Genomic DNA, 23044 nt, shown 5'->3' on the forward strand with positions numbered 1-23044 from the left:
ATATTCCCTTTTACAGTGGGCATCATTTTCAAAAATAAGAAACTATTTCAAAAACTATATTAAATGCTAAAATTAAAGTATATGGATTATATTGTTTGTTAGATCAGAATAGCAAATTTTTAGTAGCGGTTACAGAAATATTATCAATTTTAATATTATCAGAAAAGCAAATATTGTGAGATAATATCATATGTGATCGGTTGTGAATGTGAAAATAGTATCATTGTTTAAATGGCTAACTCAATCAAAAAAAAAAAAAAAAAATCATAGTATAACTTACATTGAACTAACCCTTAAATGGAACACATTGTTTATGTAGACTCATACTTTGAGTTGAAAACATTTTACACACATAATAAAAAGAAAATAGACTTTGATCCGCGCGCCCGCACGGATATATTTTTTCAAAAATATGATGCTATTTATTTTTCATGTCACTTTTATAAATCATATATGTGTCATAACTAATTGTATTTTATACGTACTATCATATAATTAATAATATTTTATACGTACCATCATATAAATAATCACATATATTATATTTTTAAAATTTAATGTGAAATATAAGAACCATAATTTAAGTTCATGTTTGAAATTGGGCTTTGTATTGTATTTTTCTTATATATATTGAAAATATTTTTTTTATAATGGTTATTGGAAAATATTTTAGTAAAAATCCATGGGCAATTCTCATAAATAGACCATTTTCAAATTTTTGTCACAAAAATAGATCACAAGGAGGGAAATGACCAAAATATTTCATTTAATAGGTAAAAGGACACTAATACCCTAGATATATATATAAAAAAAAATAATTACAAAAAAAATTTAGATTATATGTTTTCAAATTTGAACTTTTTTATATATTTGTTTTTGAATTTTTGTTTCGAAATTTTTTATTTGTTTTTTCAAATTTTCTTTTTATAATTTAAAAATACTTTTTGAAACTATTTTTCAAAATTTTATTTTCAAATTTTTAATATTTATGTTTTATTTTATAAAATTTTAAACCTCAAACTCTCCCCACCCCTTAACTCTAAACCCTAAGGTTTGGATTAGTTAACCCTAGGTATAAGTGTATATTTACCTCTTTAATAAACATTTTGGTCATTTTGATTATTAGAGTTTATATTTGTGATAGAAACTTTTTTAGTGCTATCCTAGGGTATTTCCCAAAATCTGTTTTGAATATATGTATATTTTGAATCAAATTTTGATATAAATAATTTTAAAATTATTATTTTTATTTGAAATATGTATATAAAGTTTAATTTTTTATGATTATTTTAGACAAAAGATATTTTTAGTAATTAGATTGGACTATTTTTGTTTATTTTAAAGGTGGCCTAGATAGATAATTTTCATAATATAATGGAAATCCTATTTTTTTTAATAACATAAACCTATCTATACTATTAAAATAGAAGTCATGACTTCTTTAATGTGTGATATTTTAAATGGACCATTCCTAGAAAGTTGCTTACATTATTTAGTTTTTGTATTTTCACAACAATATCCTAACAAGATATTTAATTCTCTTTTTATTTCATCAAAATGTTATTAGATATGGATAATTTCGAAAATATATTTATTCCATCAATATATAACTATAGTTGCATATAACCATTTATAATATACTTAATAACATTTAATTGTTCTAGAGTTAATACCTGCATATGATCTAATTAGTAATAATAATTATAATTAATATTTTTATGCAAATAAAATCATGTTAGAATTACACCATGCAAATAATAATATCGAATCAAAAATCATGTTATTATTATTATTTATGTTATACATTATACATGTATCAATATTTATTAAGATATTGTGTTAACAAAAATGTACTGATAAATTTATAATATTTATAATACATTTCTATGGATTCAACCATATACTGGTTTTAATTTGGACCATTCCTTAAAATTTTATTAAATTTTACATGAAGTAATTATAATATTATAGTATTTATCTCTATAATTCAATACAAATGATTTTTTTAAAGAAATTTCTTAACAAAATCTTTTTAAAACATTTTCAGAATTATTTTAAATTGTATATTCAAAAGTAATAAATTTTAAATTATTTATAATAAACTATAATTAGAAATTAAAGTTTATTTTAGTTTTGATTTATATATGAAAATTTAAAATTATACAGAGTATTATAATTATATATTCAATGATAATAACAATTTCAGCTGATTAATTTTCAAAAATATAAATTACAAAGATTTTGTTAGAAAGATTCATTTTTATTTCAAATTAAAAGAAGATATTTTATCTTTTTTTTTTTTTGAAACACCGAAGATATTTTATCCAACTTAGTGTATTTTTCAAATATGATGTTTACGACAAACTTATTTTGAAGTACAATGTATTATAGTATTTCAGTATTTCTTTAAAAGAAACTCTTTACAGTATCTCAAAACAATTATTATCTACTATATAGATCCAATTTAATTTGCTTTCATATAAATTTTAAATTTTAAATATAAAGTATGTAAAGTAATATTGTTACGTAATAAAGTTTCCAAAATAATTTTTGTTAGAAAAAAATAAAATTTATAGTAATAATATACAAGCCACGTAAACATAGCTATTATAGAATTACATAATATATAACACTAAATTACATTAAGTTATTGGTAAATGTTGTTATATAAACTAAAATATTTTAGTATAGAAATAAGAAACCTGCACGGTTGTGCGGATCGAGATCTAGTTATTATTATTTTCTTAATATACTGCTATCTATGTTTTCAAACAACATTATACTCTTTTTTATACTGCTATTAATGTTTTCAAATAATTCTCAAATGTACTTTAGTTTTAATAATATAGATGTGAATTTTGAATATAGCAGTTAGAGTATTATTTTGGGGCAGTTAGATATTATTGGATGCAATGTAAACAAAGATTTGTATATATATACTCAATCACGTAAATAAATACATTATTCAAAGCAACCAATCAGAAACAATATATTATTTTCAACCACTAATGAACAGTAGGAAGTTGTGGCTTCCTAAATTTAAGGAGGTCATTAAGTTGACTATGATCACAGAATATAATATTGTTAAACAATTTTGGTTTTTCTAACTTTTTTGGCACGTAAATATTGTATACATATTTGCAAGATTTTCGGTTTCATAGATATTATTTGTTTTATTTTCAAACTTTCCTTGTAGGTAAAATCCGCATGGTTCAAAATACGGAACCAGTTGATTAATTAAACCTAATACATCATCACGTGAAATGCCAATCGAACAGCCTCTGTTTTTATTAAACTTCGTTGAGTATGTTTTACGAAAATCTTATTAGTAATATTCATATAGAATTGCATCAATATCATAATATTTGTGAAATTAAATTTTATACATATATTATATATTATATGTATTGTTTATCCGATTCAATATGTAAGGGTAATATGCCCATGTGTATATTGTCTAATTATTACATATATGATTTAAATTGTTATATATGATACTATATTGGCCCACAAAAAACTTGTGAATCATTTTAATGGGCTTCAATAAAAACATTATAATGCAGGCTGAGATTAATATATAGAGAGAGTGGCATTCAGTGGTAATTATTGAGGAAAACATATGATCAAATACTAATTGTACTTCAGTTTTAATAGTTTAGATATATAGATTACAAATTGATGGTCTTGTACGAACGATTTATTAGTCAAGGTTATCCGAATACATACCATCTTTGGCAAATAACGTTTTATGATAAATTTAAATCAGAGCTGGGAAAATATTAATAGAACAATACATGGAAATAATAAGTTGTCACATATGAAATCCTATTTCACAGTACACTATTTGTAAAAATGCAAGAATTTTATTCTTTCGTAATCTTCGGGTAAGTTTTCAGATATGACGTGATATGTTTTTCCATAATTTTTGAAAACATATGGACCACAAACTTTCCTGCTCACATCATGAATCATTGCCGTCTTACTCGTTTTAAAAATATTTGTTTTATGATCAGTTAGCTTAATGTTTTTTTGATCCTCATAGTATCTTTAATTCTTCTGCATTAGATAACAAACACATTATTATACAAATTATTTTATACAAATTTGAAAATAAAAAATTAGGAGAATATAAATTTCTAAAATATGACAATTACGGAATGGTGAATATGATATTCAGTATAATTATCATTCATCTGCATTAGTAAAGAATCGTTAGTAGCAAGATTCATATGTATTAGATATGCAAGATTAGTACATGAATGAAAGACTATAAAATAGTCGAGCAAATTAGTTTATATGTACTATTTAGTGTAGATCGAAAAATTCAATATTAAACATATTCATATAAAATAATCCCTAGAATATTGATAGATCAATATTAAGGGAAATACATTAGAAGGCCAGAGTACTCACTTCATTATTGTTTGCCTTCTCACTTGTTTGGTATTCAGCATAGTCTAAGGTCATCTGCATTAGTAAGAAGTCATTAGTGCATGAACAATAGAATAAATGATACTCGAGGCAATTAGATCAAGATTATTAAGGGAAATATATTAAACGTCAAGAGTACTCACTTCATTACCAATTGACTTCTCAATTATTTGGTATTCAGAGTAGTCAAGATTCATCTGTATTATATATGAATAATTAGTACAGGAATGAAGACCATAAAGATACAGAGAGTAGTTAGCAAGGGATTTTGATTAATTATATAGAAAATATCACTATATAAATGCATATATAGAGGGCAACTGAAAAGTGTACTACGTTAGGAAGGGACATCGGTTCATTATATAGGAAATATTTAGAATGTGAAACTTCCTTGACAATAATTAATTAAAAATTTTAACATTATATTTAACGAAAAATTTAAATATATTAGGAATATTCATGTCTAGCATTTCTTATTTGCCGTATTCTCATTTTGAAAAGATTTACTCGGGTGATTTTTGGAAACAATATCAAAACAGAATTTCAAATTATATGTGGTTATCAATCAACTAAATATAATAATTCTAAATATCTAAATGACATCATATATCGTATCTCATACGTTTCTCATGGAACATCATACCATATACACTAAATATTACAACCAAACTATATGGACTATCAAACATCAAACCCTAAACATCATAAATTTATACTGCCTACAAAAATAAATCCAAAGCCATAAATCATAGAACATGTAAGTTTGAAATTGGAATCACATATTATGTAGTTTTGTATAAAAACCATATCGTATGTTCTTAAGCCATAAGATTTAAAGAATATGATTAGAGTAGTTGGGGACCAAACCAAAATTAGAAGATAACAACCAGCGAGTTTTGATTAGGATAACCAGTAATAGATTAAGAAAAACCAAGATTGAGAAAACGGTAATTAAAAACGGTTAGGGAAGCTAATCCCGCATAAGCAATGTTAGCAACTCTGAAGAGACTTAATAATGAGTCACCATTGGGAATTAGTGAGCCAATCAAATTATAACGTTTTCAGTTAAGCGTGTTCTCAATTCATAGTATGATTTAATATATAAATTTTATTAATTATTAATAACATTATTTAACTGGTAATACAATAACTAATAGATATAAAAGTTGTATTAAATGTTAAATGTACTTATATTTTTTTTTTTGTAACAAAAACATACTTCTATAAATACTTATACTACAAAACAAAGAGAGTATTTATTTTAACATTGTATATATTATTTTGAGGGGGACATCCAATAAACTCAGAAATGTCACAAACTTTTATTTCTTAAACAAAACACTGAAAATATGAAATTTTGATATTTGAATCTATATAACCGCTTAATAAAAAAAATTAATGAATGAAAATAAAAATCATTAAGTACTATAATAAATTAAACAACTAAATAATTTTGAAAAATAAAAACACTAAATTAATTAAAATTATAACATGATGACAACTGTCTCCATGTATTCTTTCTTTTTACATTTTAGGTCTTTTTACTTTTAGATTACATCAATTTGGCATAGTACTTTATAATTGTGTACTATCTAATCTTTATTGCACTAACCATCAGTATGAAGCTTAATAATCTATTTTATTGGTCACTAAAATTAAAAATGAATAAAGAAGTAAGTAAAATAATCTAAATATATTTAAATATTTAATTAATTCACAAGTAAAATAACAGAATTTTTACTATTTTATATGTATAAAGTTAGCTTTTATCTTCTTATGACAAGTGGCAGAGGATTTGATGATAAGTGTCTCCATGTATTTTTTCTATTTATATTTTAGGTTCTTCTTTTAGATTACTTCAATTTGGCACAGCCATGAACTTTATAATTGTGTACTATATAATCCTCTTGCATTAACCATCAGTATATAAAGCTTGATAATTTATTTTATTGGTCACTAAAATTCAAAATGAATAAAGAAAAATAAGATAAATAAAGTTTAAATGTTTATTCTCAACTAAAAGTAACATAAATGTTTACTATTTTATTATTTTTATATATTATATTATTACAATTAAAAATTATATATGTATTTTAATATTAGAAACCATAAAATAACCAAACTAAGAAGAATAAACTAGAGTACAATACTTAATTTAAACGTAAAACCTCCACAATTACAAAGAACAAGCAAATACCATAGTAACACTAACTCAATAAGGGCTTAAATCTGAAAAGAGATCAACAAAGAAGACTAACTTACCTCATATTTCCATAGAATGTCTTTGCTAGAACAAGCAGATATCAGAAAAAGGTAAAAATATAAAATCTGAGACAACGTGATCATCGAACAAAAAGGAGCGCGATAAAGCATCAACGCAAAAAGCTACAAAAGCGGTCAGAGGAAGAATAATCAATGGAAGACCAAAGTCACCACGAAGCAGGAAGACAGATGCCTAAAGCCACATACGAAGCGCCCAATGCCAGCAAAAAACCACAAAGTTCTGAATAGAAGGGACCAAAGCTCCAAGATATTAACTTTTCACACCTATACCAAGGGAAACAGGGAAAGAAGAGAAACAACATGTGGGAGGGAGAATGGAAGCCAACCACTGAGAAACCAGAGCACAAGCTTGAGACCAGAAACAACCTTCCAAGCCCACTAAGCATACACAGAGGAAAACACTATCCAAAGCTAGAATGGCAAACACGGTGAAAGGGAGAGCCACCAGAGACGCGGACAGCAATAAAAGGTGCAACGAGATGAGAGAACAATGAGAAAAAAAGGGAGACAAAACGAAATCAGCAAACCGTAGAGCCGTCCTTGAGATATGAAAGAGAGCATATAAATCAGACTAGCAAAAACTAGATCTTGAAAACGAATACGAGTAAAGACTATCGACTCCATGCCAACATCGAGAAAGACAATGTCAAAGAGGACTAAACTCTGACCTGACCCAAGGAGATGTAGTTCCTAACATTAGACAAAATCTAAGGAAGAAGAGGATCAATATTAACTGGAACAGCCTACAACATTGTGACAAACAACCGCACAACTGGAAACTCATAAACCTGATTTACAACAAATAACGTATAATCTCACAGGAGAAGAAGGCAAGAAAAAACAAGAGCATGAAGGTGAGTTTTTATGGTCATAGTGAGAAGCACCGCACGCCGGAAAGGTAAACGAAATACGTAGATGGTGACGGCTCAAAGTCAAAATATGGGAAGAGGGCAAAACCATCTTAAAAGAATAATGTGAAAATTTTGAAAAAAAAATACAATTTTAAAATAAAATACAATTTTGACGCTGAAACTGTTTATCTTAGAATCAACAACGTTTAAATGAAAAGTTATTGAAATTCAATATGCTTTACATCATAATCTCACTTCACCACTAACAAGTAATATTATACACACATCAACACACTATTGAAAAAATAAATATATAATATATTAACATATCACCTACTACTACATAACACAAAAAAAAAACAACAAATAATGTTCTTCACAAAAAAAGACTAAACACATAATTACATCAACCAAAAAATCATACTCCCTCTGTTTCAGAATGATCAATGTTTTAGAAAAAAAAATTGTTTCTAAAAGATTCATATTTTAACTTTTCAATGTATGTAATAATGAGTACTCTTTCTCACTTCTGGTGGGGTGGTAGTGGAAACAAAAAAGGAATTCGTTGGCTTTCATGGACAAAGTGTGTACTCATAAAAAGGAAGGGGGGGGGGGGGGTGGGGTGGGGGGCTCAGTTTTAGAGATCTTCAAGATTTTAATACAACCATGCTGGCGATTACTAGACAAACCAGATTGTTTGTTTTCAAAGGTTTTTAAAGGATGATATTTTTGAAATACCGATCCTTTGGACGAACACAGATCATATTCATCCTGTTATGGGTGGAGAAGTATCTGCTCACCTAGATCTCTGGTTAAAAAAGGGCTAATCAAAAGAGAGAGAATAGGATAATCTATCTCTGTATGGACAATTCCGTGGATCCCCGCTCGTCGCCCGAGGTCAGCAATACCAAAAACAAATACTCAATTTTTAAATCCTTCTTTAAAGGTGGAACATCTCATCAACCCGGTTGATTGTTCATGGAATGTGGATTTGCTTAATGCATATATACATCCTGACGATGTGAAACTCATTAGAGGTTAGCAGTAAGTAGATCTAAAAAACTAGACACAGTGGGATGGAGTTTTACGGAGTATGGTAAATCAGGTTTTAGAGTTGAATATTTATACCCAGATAGAATTCAAAGAATAAATTATTTTGGACCAAATGTAAAACCTCTGTTAGCTTTTTCTTGGAAACTGAAGTGTCCTCCAAAGTTGAGACATTTTGTGTGGCAAATTCTATCTGGTACGCTACCAGTTTCAAAGAATCTTAAAACTCGGGGGATCGATTGTGATACATGTTGTAGTATGTGTGGGGCAGAAGAGGAGTCCACTAACCATGTATTTTTTGAGTGTCCACCAGCACTACAAAAAGGGGCACTCTCTAGAATTCCTTCCTCTCCGACGATTTTTCCATCTTCCTCGTTTTCACCAGTATGGATTATCTATTTTGGAGACTGCCAAAAGAGGAGGATCTTAGCTATTTCCCGTGGATATTATGGTATATTTGGAAGGCCAGAAATGATAAGATATACTCAAAAAAGGATGGAAACCCACAGGAGATATTGCGGTTGGCTGATGTGGAAAGTAAGATTTGGATGGAGGCTCAGTTAACTATGAACCGCACTTCTGCGAATTCCCATAGTGGGAGCTTACAACAACCTGTTTGTCTAGCCTTGGAAGATACTAGAGTTTGTTATATTGATGGGGCTTGGAAAGATGAAGAAATATTTCGGGGACAAGGGTGATTCTGTAGAAAGATTGGCTCGACATATGTTATGATGGGGGCAATGAATCTTTGTAGGAGTTTGTCAACTTTGCATGCTGAGAGTGAAGCACTAATTTAGGCAGTGGAGTGCATGAAGATCCTCCAGTTCTCTGATGTAGTTTTTGCGATGGATTGTTCTCAACTGTTGAAGATGGTGTCGATATCTGAAAAATGTCATGGTTTCTCTACACACATGGAAGGATTCAACCCCAGTAAGATTGTCTTCCTTCACTTCCAGATCAAACATATTCCTAGAGCACAAAACACTTTGGCGGACAAGCTTGCACGTGGTGCGAAGAGTTCTCCTTCGTCTATGTTTTATGTCGATTCAGTCCTACCGGTTTGGCTTGCTGGACCGGTTGGAGGTTCTTCGTAGTTTCTAAATGATGTTGTCAAAAAAATGTATGTAATAATGACTAATTGTAAATTTCAAACATTAAATGTATCTACTGAACTTTGATTGGTTAAAAGTCATAGGAAATAGTTAAACAAAGAAAACAATGCATTTATTATCAAAATTTTACGTATTTTCTTAATAAATATGAAAACTTTAGAATATACATTATTTTGAAACATAAGGGAAGGAGTATTTAACAACAATAAACGGAAGGAGTTTGAACTTTCCATTATGGTTCTTATTTTTCTTTATTTTTGTTTCTTGTCTTTTTTTTTAACAATTTTTTTTTTAACGACATAACAATTTTTTTTTGTTTCTTGTCTAAAATGTTTCTTTTACACTTCTTTTATTTTATTTTTCAGCACGCATCTTTTTTTTGTAACTATATTTGCTTAACAATTCTTTTTTTTTTTCGCTTAACAATTCTTCTTATCACATAACAAAAAGAAACCTCTAGGCTCCAAGAAGAAACCTCGAATCTTCCTAACTACAGTTTATACCAATTTTAAAAATTACCTCAAAAGAAAAAAAAAATCCATCTGCATTACTAATTACGAGCGACGAGAGGATCAAAACGATGTAGATAAAATAGTATTTACCCATGTCTACTCGAACTAAAGACCACATCAAACACTACAGAAAACATTGTATCATATCATACCAAAGTCAGGTAACTCGAGATCTAAAAATTCGAACTTGGTGGTCAAATTTGAAATCTTTGCACATGCATATAAAGAAAAGCAAAACACAATTCGATACTTTGTTGTCAATTCTTTTCTTCCCAGACTGAAATACCCATTACACTTTCCAAGGTATCTTTTGCTTTGTATTAGCTATACCACATACGTTTTTTTCACTTTTAGTTTACTACATAAGCCTCACAACCCACAACACAATTCATACTATTTCCTATTAATTCCACAAAAATGCATAACAAGATTGGCTCTCTACCGGTCAGATCCGATCCATCAGCCCGGCCTATATCCCGTCACCACTCAACGAGCTACATTGATCGGGTCAAAGAAAGCCTTACAACAAGAGTGTCCAAATTCATATGCGCTATTTTCTTAACGGTTTTGCTATGTTTAGGCATTGTTTTTTTCATCTTATGGATCAATCTACGTCCTCATCGACCCCGTTTCCACATCAGCGAATTCTCTCTCCCCGGTTTGGGCAACACTGACGGTTTCGAGACCTCCCATATAAGCTTCAAGATAACGGCTCATAACCCAAACCAAAAAGTTAGTGTTTACTATGATTCCATGGAAGGATCCGTTTACTACAAAGAGAAACGGGTCGGGTCGACTAAACTCACTCACCCATTGTACCAGGACCCGAAGAACACGAGTTTGATCGAAGGAGTCTTACGTGGGCCCACAATGACGGTGAATAAGGACCGTTGGAAGCAGATGGGACGAGACAGGAATCAAGGGAAGGTGGTGTTTCGTTTGGATGTAGTGTCCGTGATACGGTTTAAGGTGTACACTTGGCACAGTAAAAGGCATAGGATGCACGCAAACTGTTATGTTGAGGTCGGCTGGGATGGCATGTTGCTGAGCCGGAACAAAGACAAGAGATGTCCGGTTTATTTCACTTAACCAAATGTGACACAATAATGATTTGAACTTTTTTTTTCTTTTTATTAATATGATTCCAATTTGATTAGTTCAACATATCGGCTGTATTCTAAACATTTCTTCTAAATGATTCCAAAAATTATCCTAAAATGATGGTTCATGTGTATTTAGTTTAGGTGTCACATTTTGATTGGCATGATGACCTGTACAAATTCTTATAGCCATCCTATAATTCAACGTCAATGTTTATATATTTGTGCCTAATGATTTGCACCATTTACGCGCTTATGTTTATGTGAGTCATGTTGTTTGACTTATAATTAATATTATAAGGACTAGGTGATGATCCGCGCCTTGCGCAGAGTGAACGAACTAAAAGAAAATAAAATTTTGATTAATGTCTTAAAAAGATAAAAAATAATAGTAACAAATAATTCATGTTATATGACACAATGCTGTAACTTTTTATATACATATCAATGAAAACAAACAGTTTGGACTTTCCGATTTATTGTGCTATCAAGATTAAACGAAAAAATAATAATTAAGAGTATTAAGATTCTTAGTAGACTCATATGTTATAGTTTTTCACAATTTTATATTGTTTCGCCGAATCCCTAAAAATAGTAGAGGGATAAATGTAATATCTAAAAATAGTAGAAGGATAAATGTAATCTGATAAAAATAATAGTTGCCAAATTAAGTGGGTAGATCAATATGGGCTATTATTTCAGATGGACCACTTGAAATGTTTCGTTTTATACAAAATATTGTCCTTGATATATATATAGTCAAAATTGTTAGGGTTGACAATTGTTAGGATTTAGAAGTTTGAAATTAGAAGGGATAAATGCAATCTGATACTGTAGCTAGAAGTTTAGTGTGATATATATATAGTCACAATTGTTAGGGTTTAGACCGCCTCAATTCAATCCAAGAATCACCCGAGAAATTCCTTATTATTTGATTCCAAGTGAAAATTTTGGAAAGTAATAAGTGGAAGGAAACAAAATATAGGAAATAATAAAGTAAATTATATTTGATTATATAACTTAACCGGATTCGATTTTTATATAAAAATTAGAATAAATGTCTGCCACCATTAATGTTAATTTTGAAATTAAAATTTTTAGTTCTTAAGTTAAGGGATTGCATATAATTTAATATGTATATCCCTTTGAATACAATCCGTCATATAAATGTTAATATATATATATATGAAAAACTAAATTGAGACCATCAAGTTTAAACCAATAATAGTTCGAAATTGTCTCAAGAAGTTGTTATAACATCAGTTTATGCTTGGAATGGAAAGAGTGAGACTAAAGATTGATGTTTATAAAGAAGTACTGATGTTTTATCGATCCTACATTGCCCAAGATTATATAGGAAATGTATTTAACTACATTTAAGGAAAAGCTTTAGAATCACACATTTATTCTATTTTTAAACAAATGTAGAATTGGTTCTGACTTGCCTAAAATATTCATGTGATCACATAATTTAGTCTATTCTTGTCTTAGAATTAATGCCACATATATGTTTAGTGTACAATTAATGGCAAGTTTTATTAGTAAACTATTTATACAATAAAAGATTGTGATCATGTTAATACATACATTTTTTCTAATTTCCATACAATAATAGGTTTGACTCCTTCACAAACCTTCAATCACATTAATAGAGAAATGTATGGACGAAATTAATATATATTCTCTCAAAAATCCATTTTTATATTTGACAACCCAGTATGTATAAGATTAAGCATGCTGTTAACCATATATAATACATATATAAAAAAATGAAGGAATATATTATGGTTTTACCTTATAGTTAATATCATATAACTTTGCAAAGTAAGAAATCCATCTTACCTTTAGATTAAATAATTTATCCAATTATCATTGTACCAAAGAAACAAACTATATGAAACAATTTATAAACTTGTTTATGTTTCTATTAACCAAAATTTACGAATCATTGATTTACTATATAACAAAACCACTGAAAATGTTTTGTTTCAAGGGTCAAATAAGACAATGTTCACATAGTATAATAGATTTGTGACACTTTTCATACCTTTGAGAAAATAAGATATGTGACAATGTTGACATACTATAATATATACTATCTGATAATAAATATTTTATAATGTTTTCTTTGAACCGATCTTGGTTATAGTAAATAGTCCATAACCGTTAGCATAAGTGAAATTCATTTTTGTGTCAAGCACCGCAATAATAAAATGTTCACATGATATAATAGATAATTGAATATTTTTATATTGTACTAAGGTATAACAAAATGGTTTAATGTTTGGTAAAGACAAACAAAATGGTTATTGCGGGTAGAATTAATTTCCTTTAGCGTAAGTTGAATTTATTACCGCACGAAACATATAGTATACTAACTTAGTAGTTTTAATAAGTAGTGGCATTACATGTAATTAATCTAGGTAAAGAAGGGCTATTAATTATTGGATGTGAGAGAGATTCTTATGATGACACCTAAGCAATTACAATTTTGTTAATCACACATGGAACATAGGTGTATTGTTAATAGTGCTTCCCAAATAATAAGAAAGGGATCATTGTTGTCAAAAACAAATTAAGGATAATTAATTACTGTGTTTTACAAGATTGAAACTTTCATTTTTTTACAAGTTTGAAATATTCAACTGATAATGACTAACTTGAAATAAGTAATATGAAAGAATATATAAGTTTATATTGACTTTGTGATAGGAAATAGACCTATATTTAATTTCTTCAGCTTTCCATATATACTAAACTTTTACGATATTTTTATTTTATTTTTACCAACAATGAACAAATCCATGATCCTTTAAATTTTGAATAACTTATACATAGCTTATTTTCATCATACTTTTAATGTATAGAAAATAAATTTATAAGTTTAATATTTGTTAATTTAAAGTAAAAAAAAAATTGGCCACATACTTGAAAACCAAATCTATATTTGAACATAAGATATACTAAGCATTATTTGTATCATTCGAATTTTTGTCTAGAAAATATGACAAATACCTCTAATTTGAACTTCTGTAAAAAAAAAAGTATGGAGCTATTTTTAATATATATATTATATATGTATATCAAGACTAATTTACGTGTGATTAAGCATGCAACAAATGTAAAGTTGGATTGATCATTTTTACTGTAGTGGTTAAAATATATAGGATGTGATTGGTAGTGGTTATGGGTGATGTCCATAACTTCATTACTAAATTTACAAAAATCAAGTTTTAATAAAAAATTTAAAATCACAACTTTTGAAATATCATACATGTGTATAAGTGCTCTGTAGAGCTAAATATCCACAACAATTTTTTAGGGCTTTCCATAAAATTATACAGCAATAAAATCTAAAGCCAAAAGAAAAGATTTACTGATTTTTTTTCTATAGCAAATTTTTTAAAATTACAGCCATTAACAATCGGACTCATACTCTTTGTTTCTTATATAAGTTGTTTTATAGGTTTTTTATGATGTAAATTTTTCTTAAAATCCAATAAAAAAGTGAATTGTGTTGAAAGCAAAATTTTAAATATAATTTTTCATTTGTTATCCTATCCATTTAATTAAATCGAAAAAGAAAAAAACAAATTATCTTTATTATACCTTATTCAAAGAGTAATTATACTGTTTTGACGGTTATTATTCAAAAAGTTATAATAATTAGCGAAATGTTGTAAAAAACTAGTGATATCTTATATATTAAAACATAAGTCACAATCTTGATTCATGTGTGATTTTAAAAAAAATGGACCTAAAGGACATATTATTAAAAAATCATGTTGCATTTAATCTCTAATTTATCGTTTAAATTTTGAGCCTACCAAAATTTTTTATTAGGCTATCAATAACTGGATTTAAACAATAAATGATCCATTAGATTTATAGATAGTATAAATTAAATAGATATAATTTAATGTTGTAATACTTTTAAAATAATAAAGAATTTTTTTTAAATAACAAAAATTATATTATCTAACAATGATTATGCTTTACTACCTTATCTAACAATTATTAATCTTTACTACCTTTAACCAATGAAAACAAATTTTAAACTATATAGTTTATTTTAAAAATTAAACAAAAACTAAATGTTTAATTATTTACTCGATAATATAAATCTATGAAGCGAAAAGTTTAATTTTTAAATAAATTTCTAAATTTGTAAAATGTTAAAATATCTTTGAATATGACAAAACAACAATATTTTACTAATCTTTATGTATATATTTACGATTTTAACAATGAAATAATAATCCAAAAATATATATATAAAAGAAGATACAAATATATGTGAATGTTTGAAATAATCTATTCAATGAAAAAATATACCGTAAACTTATTATGTTTAAAAAATTGATAGACACATATATATTACAATATTTATAATTTAGAATTTAACACAATATATTTATATAAAAATAAATGAAAATAAAAATTCGTGCGGTTGCGTGGATCGAGATCTAGTCTGCTCTATTAAAAGAGAAGTGCCATTTTATCTACTATTTAGAAGTCATATAGGACCATATATTCAATTACATTTATTTGAATATTTACATTATTTTATTACATATATAACATTTCTACAAAATCTAAGTAATTATAAAGATATCAATAATAAATCAGTTTTGGCTGTAAATTTAAATTTAGTAATAACAAATCTGTTGAGAAAAATTTAACAAAACCTTATAAAAAATTTAAATATTTTTTTAATTAATGCATCTATTAATTTCTAAATTGGTAGTATAATATTATTATAAATTAAGTTTAATTAAAATTTTATTATAAAAAGATAAAATAATATTCTAAGCTATTTTTTAAATTTTAAAAGTATATTATATATTATATATAAATAGAAGTAATAAATGAATTAAATATGAAATTTATATTAAATGGGTAAACTAATACATTTTAAAGTTTAATTAATAAATAAAGTATCATTTACAGTTTAAAAGGATTAAAATATCATTCTATCATTTGAGAGTCGATTCACGAAGATTGGATGTTATTGGGTTCACACAAGGAGAAACTAGAGGATTTCTACAGATCAAGGCAAGCCATGGGAAGAATCGGAAGGAATATGGTTTTGGTTTTCTAATGGAAATTCGAGGATACGAGATCCGGTTGTGCGGTAACAAACGAATCAATTTCGAGGGGATTAATGATTGGTTTCGATGGATTTCCTTGGGATTCTTTGGTTCTCAGATCAGATCAGAAGATGGGAAGAACATGTGGGGCTCAATCAGAGTCAACTTGCCACAATATACAACACATGACTATACGAGGAGGGCAGCATTCTCGTACACAGGTATGTTAAGGAAAGAGGGAGTGGCGGTAAGAGTTTTAACCTGGTGGGATTTGGTTAGGATTTCGTGGATATTGGTTAGAATCTGTCCAGAACAAGCACATGGCTGTTCATATTTAATAGTGATCGATGATTCTAAGGTTTGTAGGCTTCCTGGTAAAGGGATGGAGTGGTTTCATGGAAGGACTTTTATACTCTTTGAGCTTTATAAGGATCTTCTTGCTGGAGAATTAGGTGGTTTAATTTCTTTTAAGAGAAGTGTAAACCTGCTCTTTGGTATTTTGCAGTTGGATTGTGACCTCGATCTCATTAAGTTAAGTGTGTCTGGTGGGAACAGACAAATGCGTACCAGATGCGTTCAGTGCTATCGGAGCAATGAGGTATTAACTTATTGGTACAAGCGGTCATGCCATGGGACTAGACAAATGCAGAGGATACGATCAAGCTTTTTTGGTGCTTGTCTGATCGCTATGGAAACATGGTTCATCCTAACTGTAGTTGACCTGCAAGGAGTGCATCCTAGGGAAGGAAGAAGCTTGAATGAGGTCTCTTTAAACACATTCAAATTTCTCGTAGTGAGGTTTCTCTTACAGCAGCGACGAGAATATTATGGAGCACTCGGGGATGGTAATAGAGTTGTGAAAACGAGGAATCATGGGAACATTTATTTGGTGGCATTGGATGAAGGCTTCTTCAATAAGGATGTACGGTGTTCCTGGTGGGGCTTTTTTAAAAAATGGTGCATATTCGCAATGTATTGGTTTTTCTATAAACAGAAAGCAGCCTTTCTTTTAGTTTATGGTTTTTCATTTCCAGGCATTTTAATAAGCTCTGTGAGCAGTTTATGGTTCAATGTTTTATTCTTTACCTGGTGTTCTAGCTTGGCTCCTCTATTGCATGAGTCAAAGTTCCTCTTTATGATTATTTTGTGGAATAAATTTGGTTTCCTAGGCTTGTGGTATGGGTGGTTCAATGTTCTTTTCTATATCTGGTGTTCAAGCTTGGCTCTTCAGTTGTATGAGTCATTATTAATCTTTATGATTATCTTTTGGAACAATATTGGTTTACATGGCTTCTGGTATGGGGGTTTCATTATTTTTGAGAAGGAACAGACAGGAGATACGTTTAATGGGAGTGTAAAGCCTTTTGGAAATATAGAGGAACAAGTCTCAACTATGGTTTCATCAGACCACAAGAAATTGGGAAGATTGGCCTACATTACGAGATGGAACATGATCGGAACATGATCGGAATGATTTTTTTTATATATGAATATTTTAAGTTGGAATTGTAGAGGACTATGGAGTCATTGGACTATAAGTTATTTTCGGGAGATATGACATCAACATAAACCAGATTTCCTATTTTTATCTGAAACGAAACAGGATTTTGAGTTTGTACAAAGATTCCAATCTCATTTTGGATATGATAGTTTAGTTACTGTAGATCCAAACGGGAGAAGTGGTGGTTTAGCTCTTTATTACAATAAGGATTATCAAGTTCAAATCTTATATTCTAGCAACACAATGATAGATATCGAGGCGGTGGTCAAAAGAAAACAAGTTTTTCTTACTTTTGTTTATGGGGACCCGGTACAAAAGTTAAGAGAACATGTCTGGGAGAGACTAACTCGGTATGGATTAACACGATCTGAACCATGGTTTATTATTGGAGATCTAAACGAGATTACTAAAAATCCTGAAAAGGATGGGGGATCCCTAAGAAGTGCCACTTCCTTCATACCCTTTAACAATATGATAAGGAATAGTGGTCTACTAGAATGACATCTGATCGTCATTGCTCCTTTTCCTTTACCTCTCTTTGCTTGCCATTCTAGTAGACCACTATTAGGAAGCGGGTACGTATTGGAAGCGTATATCCATATATAAATAAAAAATATATATATATATATATATTAATTTAAAAAAAATTAGGACTAAAAATTATATGATTTAAATTTGAAATAATGCATTTATTCATTTATAATAATTTTGAAATTATTTTATATTAAAACTGTAAAAATACACATAAATGAAGTTTACAAAAAAAATATTATATTAATTATTTTTAATACTTCATAAATAATTGACACAATATATTTCAACTTGTGCTATATCTTTAATAAAAAATCTCAATGCATAAACATAATTTATAGTATTATTTTTAATATTTGTATATTTATAACTCAATATTCATTTTTTATTTTATATAGATTAAAACTATGGTTTTATATTTTATTGATATACATTGCATTTTTTTTAAAACGGAAGCGTGATTCCAAAACGGAATCGTAAGCTTCCAACAAATTTTTAAAGAGAATATTTTAGAAACGTTTTGGAAGCGAGATTCCGCAAGCTTCCACAAGGTTCCGATTCCGATTCCGGTTCCGAAGCGGGAAGCAGACGTCCGATGAAGCTTCCGTCCAACGTAGGTGGTAATAAATGGTAATGGCAAGCAAAGAGAGGTAAAGGAAAAGGAGCAATGACGATCAGATGTCGATTGGATCGGGCTTTGGCTAATGAGGAGTGGCATACACTTTTCCCATGTTCTTACACAGAATATTTGAGGATGGTGGGCTCTGATCATCGCCCTGTGATAGCTTTTTTGGAGGATAAGGTGTTAAGAAAAAAAAAGGGGACAGTTCAGGTTTGATAAGAGATGGATCGGACAGGAGGGGCTTATGGAATCAATTGCGGCAGGATGGACAGGAAATCAGGAAGGACAACTGGAGGATTTTGTTACAAAAATAAATAATTTTCGTCATGAAATTTCATCATGGCGAAAGGATAATCAACCATACGGGAAGGACAAAATTAAAGATCTTCAACATGCACTTGAGGAGGTCCAGTCAGATAATAGTAGATCAAAAGAGGACATCTTTGAGGTGTCCAGAAAGTTACAAGGATGAAGAGGAATCTTGGCATCAGAAAAGCCGGAATATGTGGCATTCCTCTGGAGATCTCAATACCAAATTTTACCATGCTCTAACAAAGCAGCGTAGGGTCCGTAATAAAATAGTTGGTCTCCATGATGACCTAGGTAATTGGATTACGGAGGAAAATGGGATTGAGAAGGTGGCGGTGGATTATTTTGATGGTCTTTTCAGTACTACAAACCCAGCGGACTTTGATAATTTTCTGGATGAGATAGTACTGTCTATTTCTCCGCAAATGAATCAGATACTGTTGAGAACAGCAACAGAGGAAGAGGTTCGCCAGGCTCTATTCATGATACACCCAGAGAAAGCGCCAGGCCCGGATGGAATGACAGTCCTGTTTTTCCAGCATTCCTGGCATATTATTAAGAAGGACGTGGTCGAGATGGTGAATAATTTCTTGGTTACAGGCAACTTAGATCCACGGTTAAATATTACTACTATTTGCATGATTCCAAAAGTATAGAGGCCTACAAGGATGATGAAACTACGGCCGATAAGTCTATGCAATGTGGGTTACGAGATTATATCGAAAGTTCTGTGTCAACGACTGAAAATATGCCTCTCCCGATTAATTTCGGAGACACAATCGGCTTTTGTGGCAGGAAGGTTAATCTCGGATAATATTCTTATAGCGCAGGAAATGTTTCTTGGTCTGAGAACAAATAAGTTATGTCAAAACAAGTTTATGGCCATTAAAACGGATATGAGCAAGGCATATGATAGGATAGAGTGGAGTTTTATTGAGGCCCTTCTTAACAAAATGGGGTTTGATCCTCGCTGGATCACTCTAATGGTGGAATGTATTTCTTCGGTTCAATATAGGGTCCTCCTCAATGGCCAGCCGCGAGGCCTTATAATTCCCCAGCGAGGCTTACGTCAAGGGGATACATTGTCTCCTTATTTATTTATTTTGTGTACTGAGGCTTTAATTGTGAATATCAAGAAGCGGAGAGGGTAAAACAATTAACCGGTATGAAGGTAGCGAGAGCTTGTCTGGCAATCTCTCATTTGTTATTTGCCGACGATAGCCTTTTCTTTTGTAAGGCAAATAAAGAAGAATGTCAAACTATTCTCTGGATTTTAAAAGAGTACGAGGCTGTTTCAGGGCAACAAATTAATTTTTAGAAATCCTCAATTCAATTTGGACACAAGATTGAAGAGTCTAGTCGGCAAGAGTTGAGAGATATTCTGGGTATTCAGAATTTAAGAGGAATGAGATCTTATCTAGGGTTACCCGAAAGCCTTGGGGGATCTATGGTCCAAGTGTTTGGGTTTGTTCAAGAACGCTTGAATAATAGGGTAAATGGATGGACTTTTAGATATTTTACTAAAGGTGGAAAGGAGGTGATCATTAAGTCGCTGGTTACGGCTCTGCCAAATCATGTCATGTCTGTTTATCGATTACCAAAAGGTACAGTTAAAAAATTAATGAGTGCAGTAGCTCAATTTTGGTGGAGTCCAGGAGGGAGCACAAAAGGCATGCATTGGAAATCATGGGATAAGTTATGTCTCCCTAAAGACAGTGGTGGTTTAGGTTTTAAGGATCTTATGGATTTTAACATGGCGATGCTTGGAAAGCAATTGTGGAGGCTGATTGAGAAGCCAAACACTCTTTTCTCTAGAGTCTTTAAAGGACGGTACTATAGGAATGCTTCATCCCTTGAACCGATCCGATCAGACTCCCCGTCATATGGTTGGAGAAGTATGATCTCGGCTAGATCTTTGGTTTGTAAAGGACTAATTAAAAGGGTCGGAACAGGTTCATCTATTTCGGTATGGAATGATCCTTGGATCCCAGCCACTCGCCCGAGACCAGCAAACAAAAATCTTCACAACAGTTACCCGGATCTCACAGTGGATTCCCTTATTAATTTCGAATCCCGAACTTGGAATCTTGAGGCAATTAGGGCTTTGGTGGATCCTCATGATGCACAAATTATGGAAGATAGGAATGGATGGCATTTCACTAATAATAGAAAATATTCGGTAAAATCAGGGTATCAAGTGGAACGGGTCTATCCTGACAAGGAAAAACCACCAGAATTTTATGGACCCACAGTGGATACGTTAAAAGCTTTCTGTTGGGAAGTACGGTGCCCGCCGAAGTTAAAGCATTTTTCATGGCAACTCCTTTCAGGTTGTATAGCGGTAATGAAGAATCTTCGGGGGAGCGGAATACAAGGGGATATTTGTTGTTTTAGATGCGGAGACCCAGAGGAATCAATAAATCATGTGTTTTTTGAATGCCCTCCAGCACGTCAAGTGTGGGCATTATCTAAAATACCATCGAATCCAAATTCTTTTCCTACTTGTTAGTTTTATGGTAACATGGATCATCTCTTTTGGAGAGTTACTCCAAAGATGGATGACCACCAATTCACATGGATATTATGGTATATATGGAAAGGTCGGAACAATAAAGTGTTTAGTAATTTGGATATTGATCCAAGGGAAACACTTAGATTAGCAGAACTGGAATCAGCACTTTGGGCTGAAGCACAGGTAATCACTGATCAAAGAACGGAGAGGCAAGTGCAGACCAGACTTACATTAGAAACTACAGGACGATGGTGTTTTATAGATGGTTCGTGGAAAGAGAAGGAACTATTTTCGGGACAAGGATGGTATAGTACCTTGGTTTTGATGGTTTATTAGGAGCAAGGAATGTAAGGGCGTGTCTATCACCTCTTCACTCGGAGGTGAAGGCATTGATTTGGGCAGTGGAATGTATGAAGAACTTACGACAGTTTAAGGTTACGTTTGCAACAGATTGTTCTCAATTGGTGAAGATGGTTTCGGAACCAGAAGAATGGCCAGCATTTGAAAGCTACCTGGAAGATATCAAGCTTTTACGAGGAAGCATCATCAACTCAGAAGTCGTCCATGTACCCCAAACGGAGAACCTAAGGGCGGATAGATTGGCACGTAGTGCTAGGAAACAACCGTCTTTCGTCGTTCATATGGATGCAGAGTTGTCGATTTGGTTTATAGAGTCAATATGAGTCTGTGAATGTCTTGCTGTAAAAAAAAAATCATTCTATCATTTAAAAGGATTAAAATTCGTAAACTATGTAATGTTTTTACACAAAAAAAACTAAAATTTCTTAACATATGTTTTTTTTTATCATCAACAAACAGACTCATATAGACTATGTGAACCAATCTGGTAGCTCCGCATCCATTTGAACGACGAAAGACTATTGTTTTCTGGCACATCGTGCTAGACTATCCACCTTTTGATTATCCGTCCGGGGTACATGAATGATCTCTGAGCTAAGAAAACATGTCTTCAATATCTTTATGTCTTGCATATAACTCTCAAACGCCGGCCATTCCTCTGGTTCTGAAACCATCTTCACCAATTGAGAACAATCCGTAGCAAAAGTAACCTGAAACTGATGTAAATTCCTCATACATTCCATTGCCCATATCAACGCTTCCATCTCCGCATAGAGAGGT

General features: G+C 30.6%; 2 protein-coding genes across 4 annotated transcripts; both read left to right on the forward strand.

Annotated features, from left to right (window-relative positions):
* The first annotated feature begins 987 nt into the window (after nucleotides 1-987).
* LOC103838653 (NDR1/HIN1-like protein 26) lies at nucleotides 988-13351 on the forward strand. The gene has a single exon (XM_033288502.1). The coding sequence runs from the start codon at nucleotides 10657-10659 to the stop codon at nucleotides 11326-11328; it is 672 nt and encodes a 223-aa protein (XP_033144393.1). The 5' UTR covers nucleotides 988-10656; the 3' UTR covers nucleotides 11329-13351.
* A 2318-nt stretch (nucleotides 13352-15669) lies between these two features.
* On the forward strand, nucleotides 15670-18674 carry LOC103841044. Of its 3 annotated transcripts, none has more exons than XM_033288609.1 (2): nucleotides 15670-16650; nucleotides 16985-18674. In XM_033288609.1, exon 2 carries the CDS (start codon nucleotides 16989-16991, stop codon nucleotides 17892-17894), a length of 906 nt encoding a protein of 301 aa, XP_033144500.1. In that variant the 5' UTR covers nucleotides 15670-16650; nucleotides 16985-16988; the 3' UTR covers nucleotides 17895-18674. The 3 variants fall into 3 exon arrangements, with proteins under 3 accessions (XP_033144500.1, XP_033144499.1, XP_009115805.2); XM_033288608.1 differs by having other exon boundaries at nucleotides 15690-16881; XM_009117557.2 differs by having other exon boundaries at nucleotides 15722-16650; nucleotides 16935-18629.
* The last annotated feature ends 4370 nt before the right edge of the window (nucleotides 18675-23044 follow it).

The sequence above is a fragment of the Brassica rapa genome, chromosome A03 (assembly GCF_000309985.2).
Source record: "Brassica rapa cultivar Chiifu-401-42 chromosome A03, CAAS_Brap_v3.01, whole genome shotgun sequence".
NCBI lineage: Eukaryota > Viridiplantae > Streptophyta > Magnoliopsida > Brassicales > Brassicaceae > Brassica > Brassica rapa.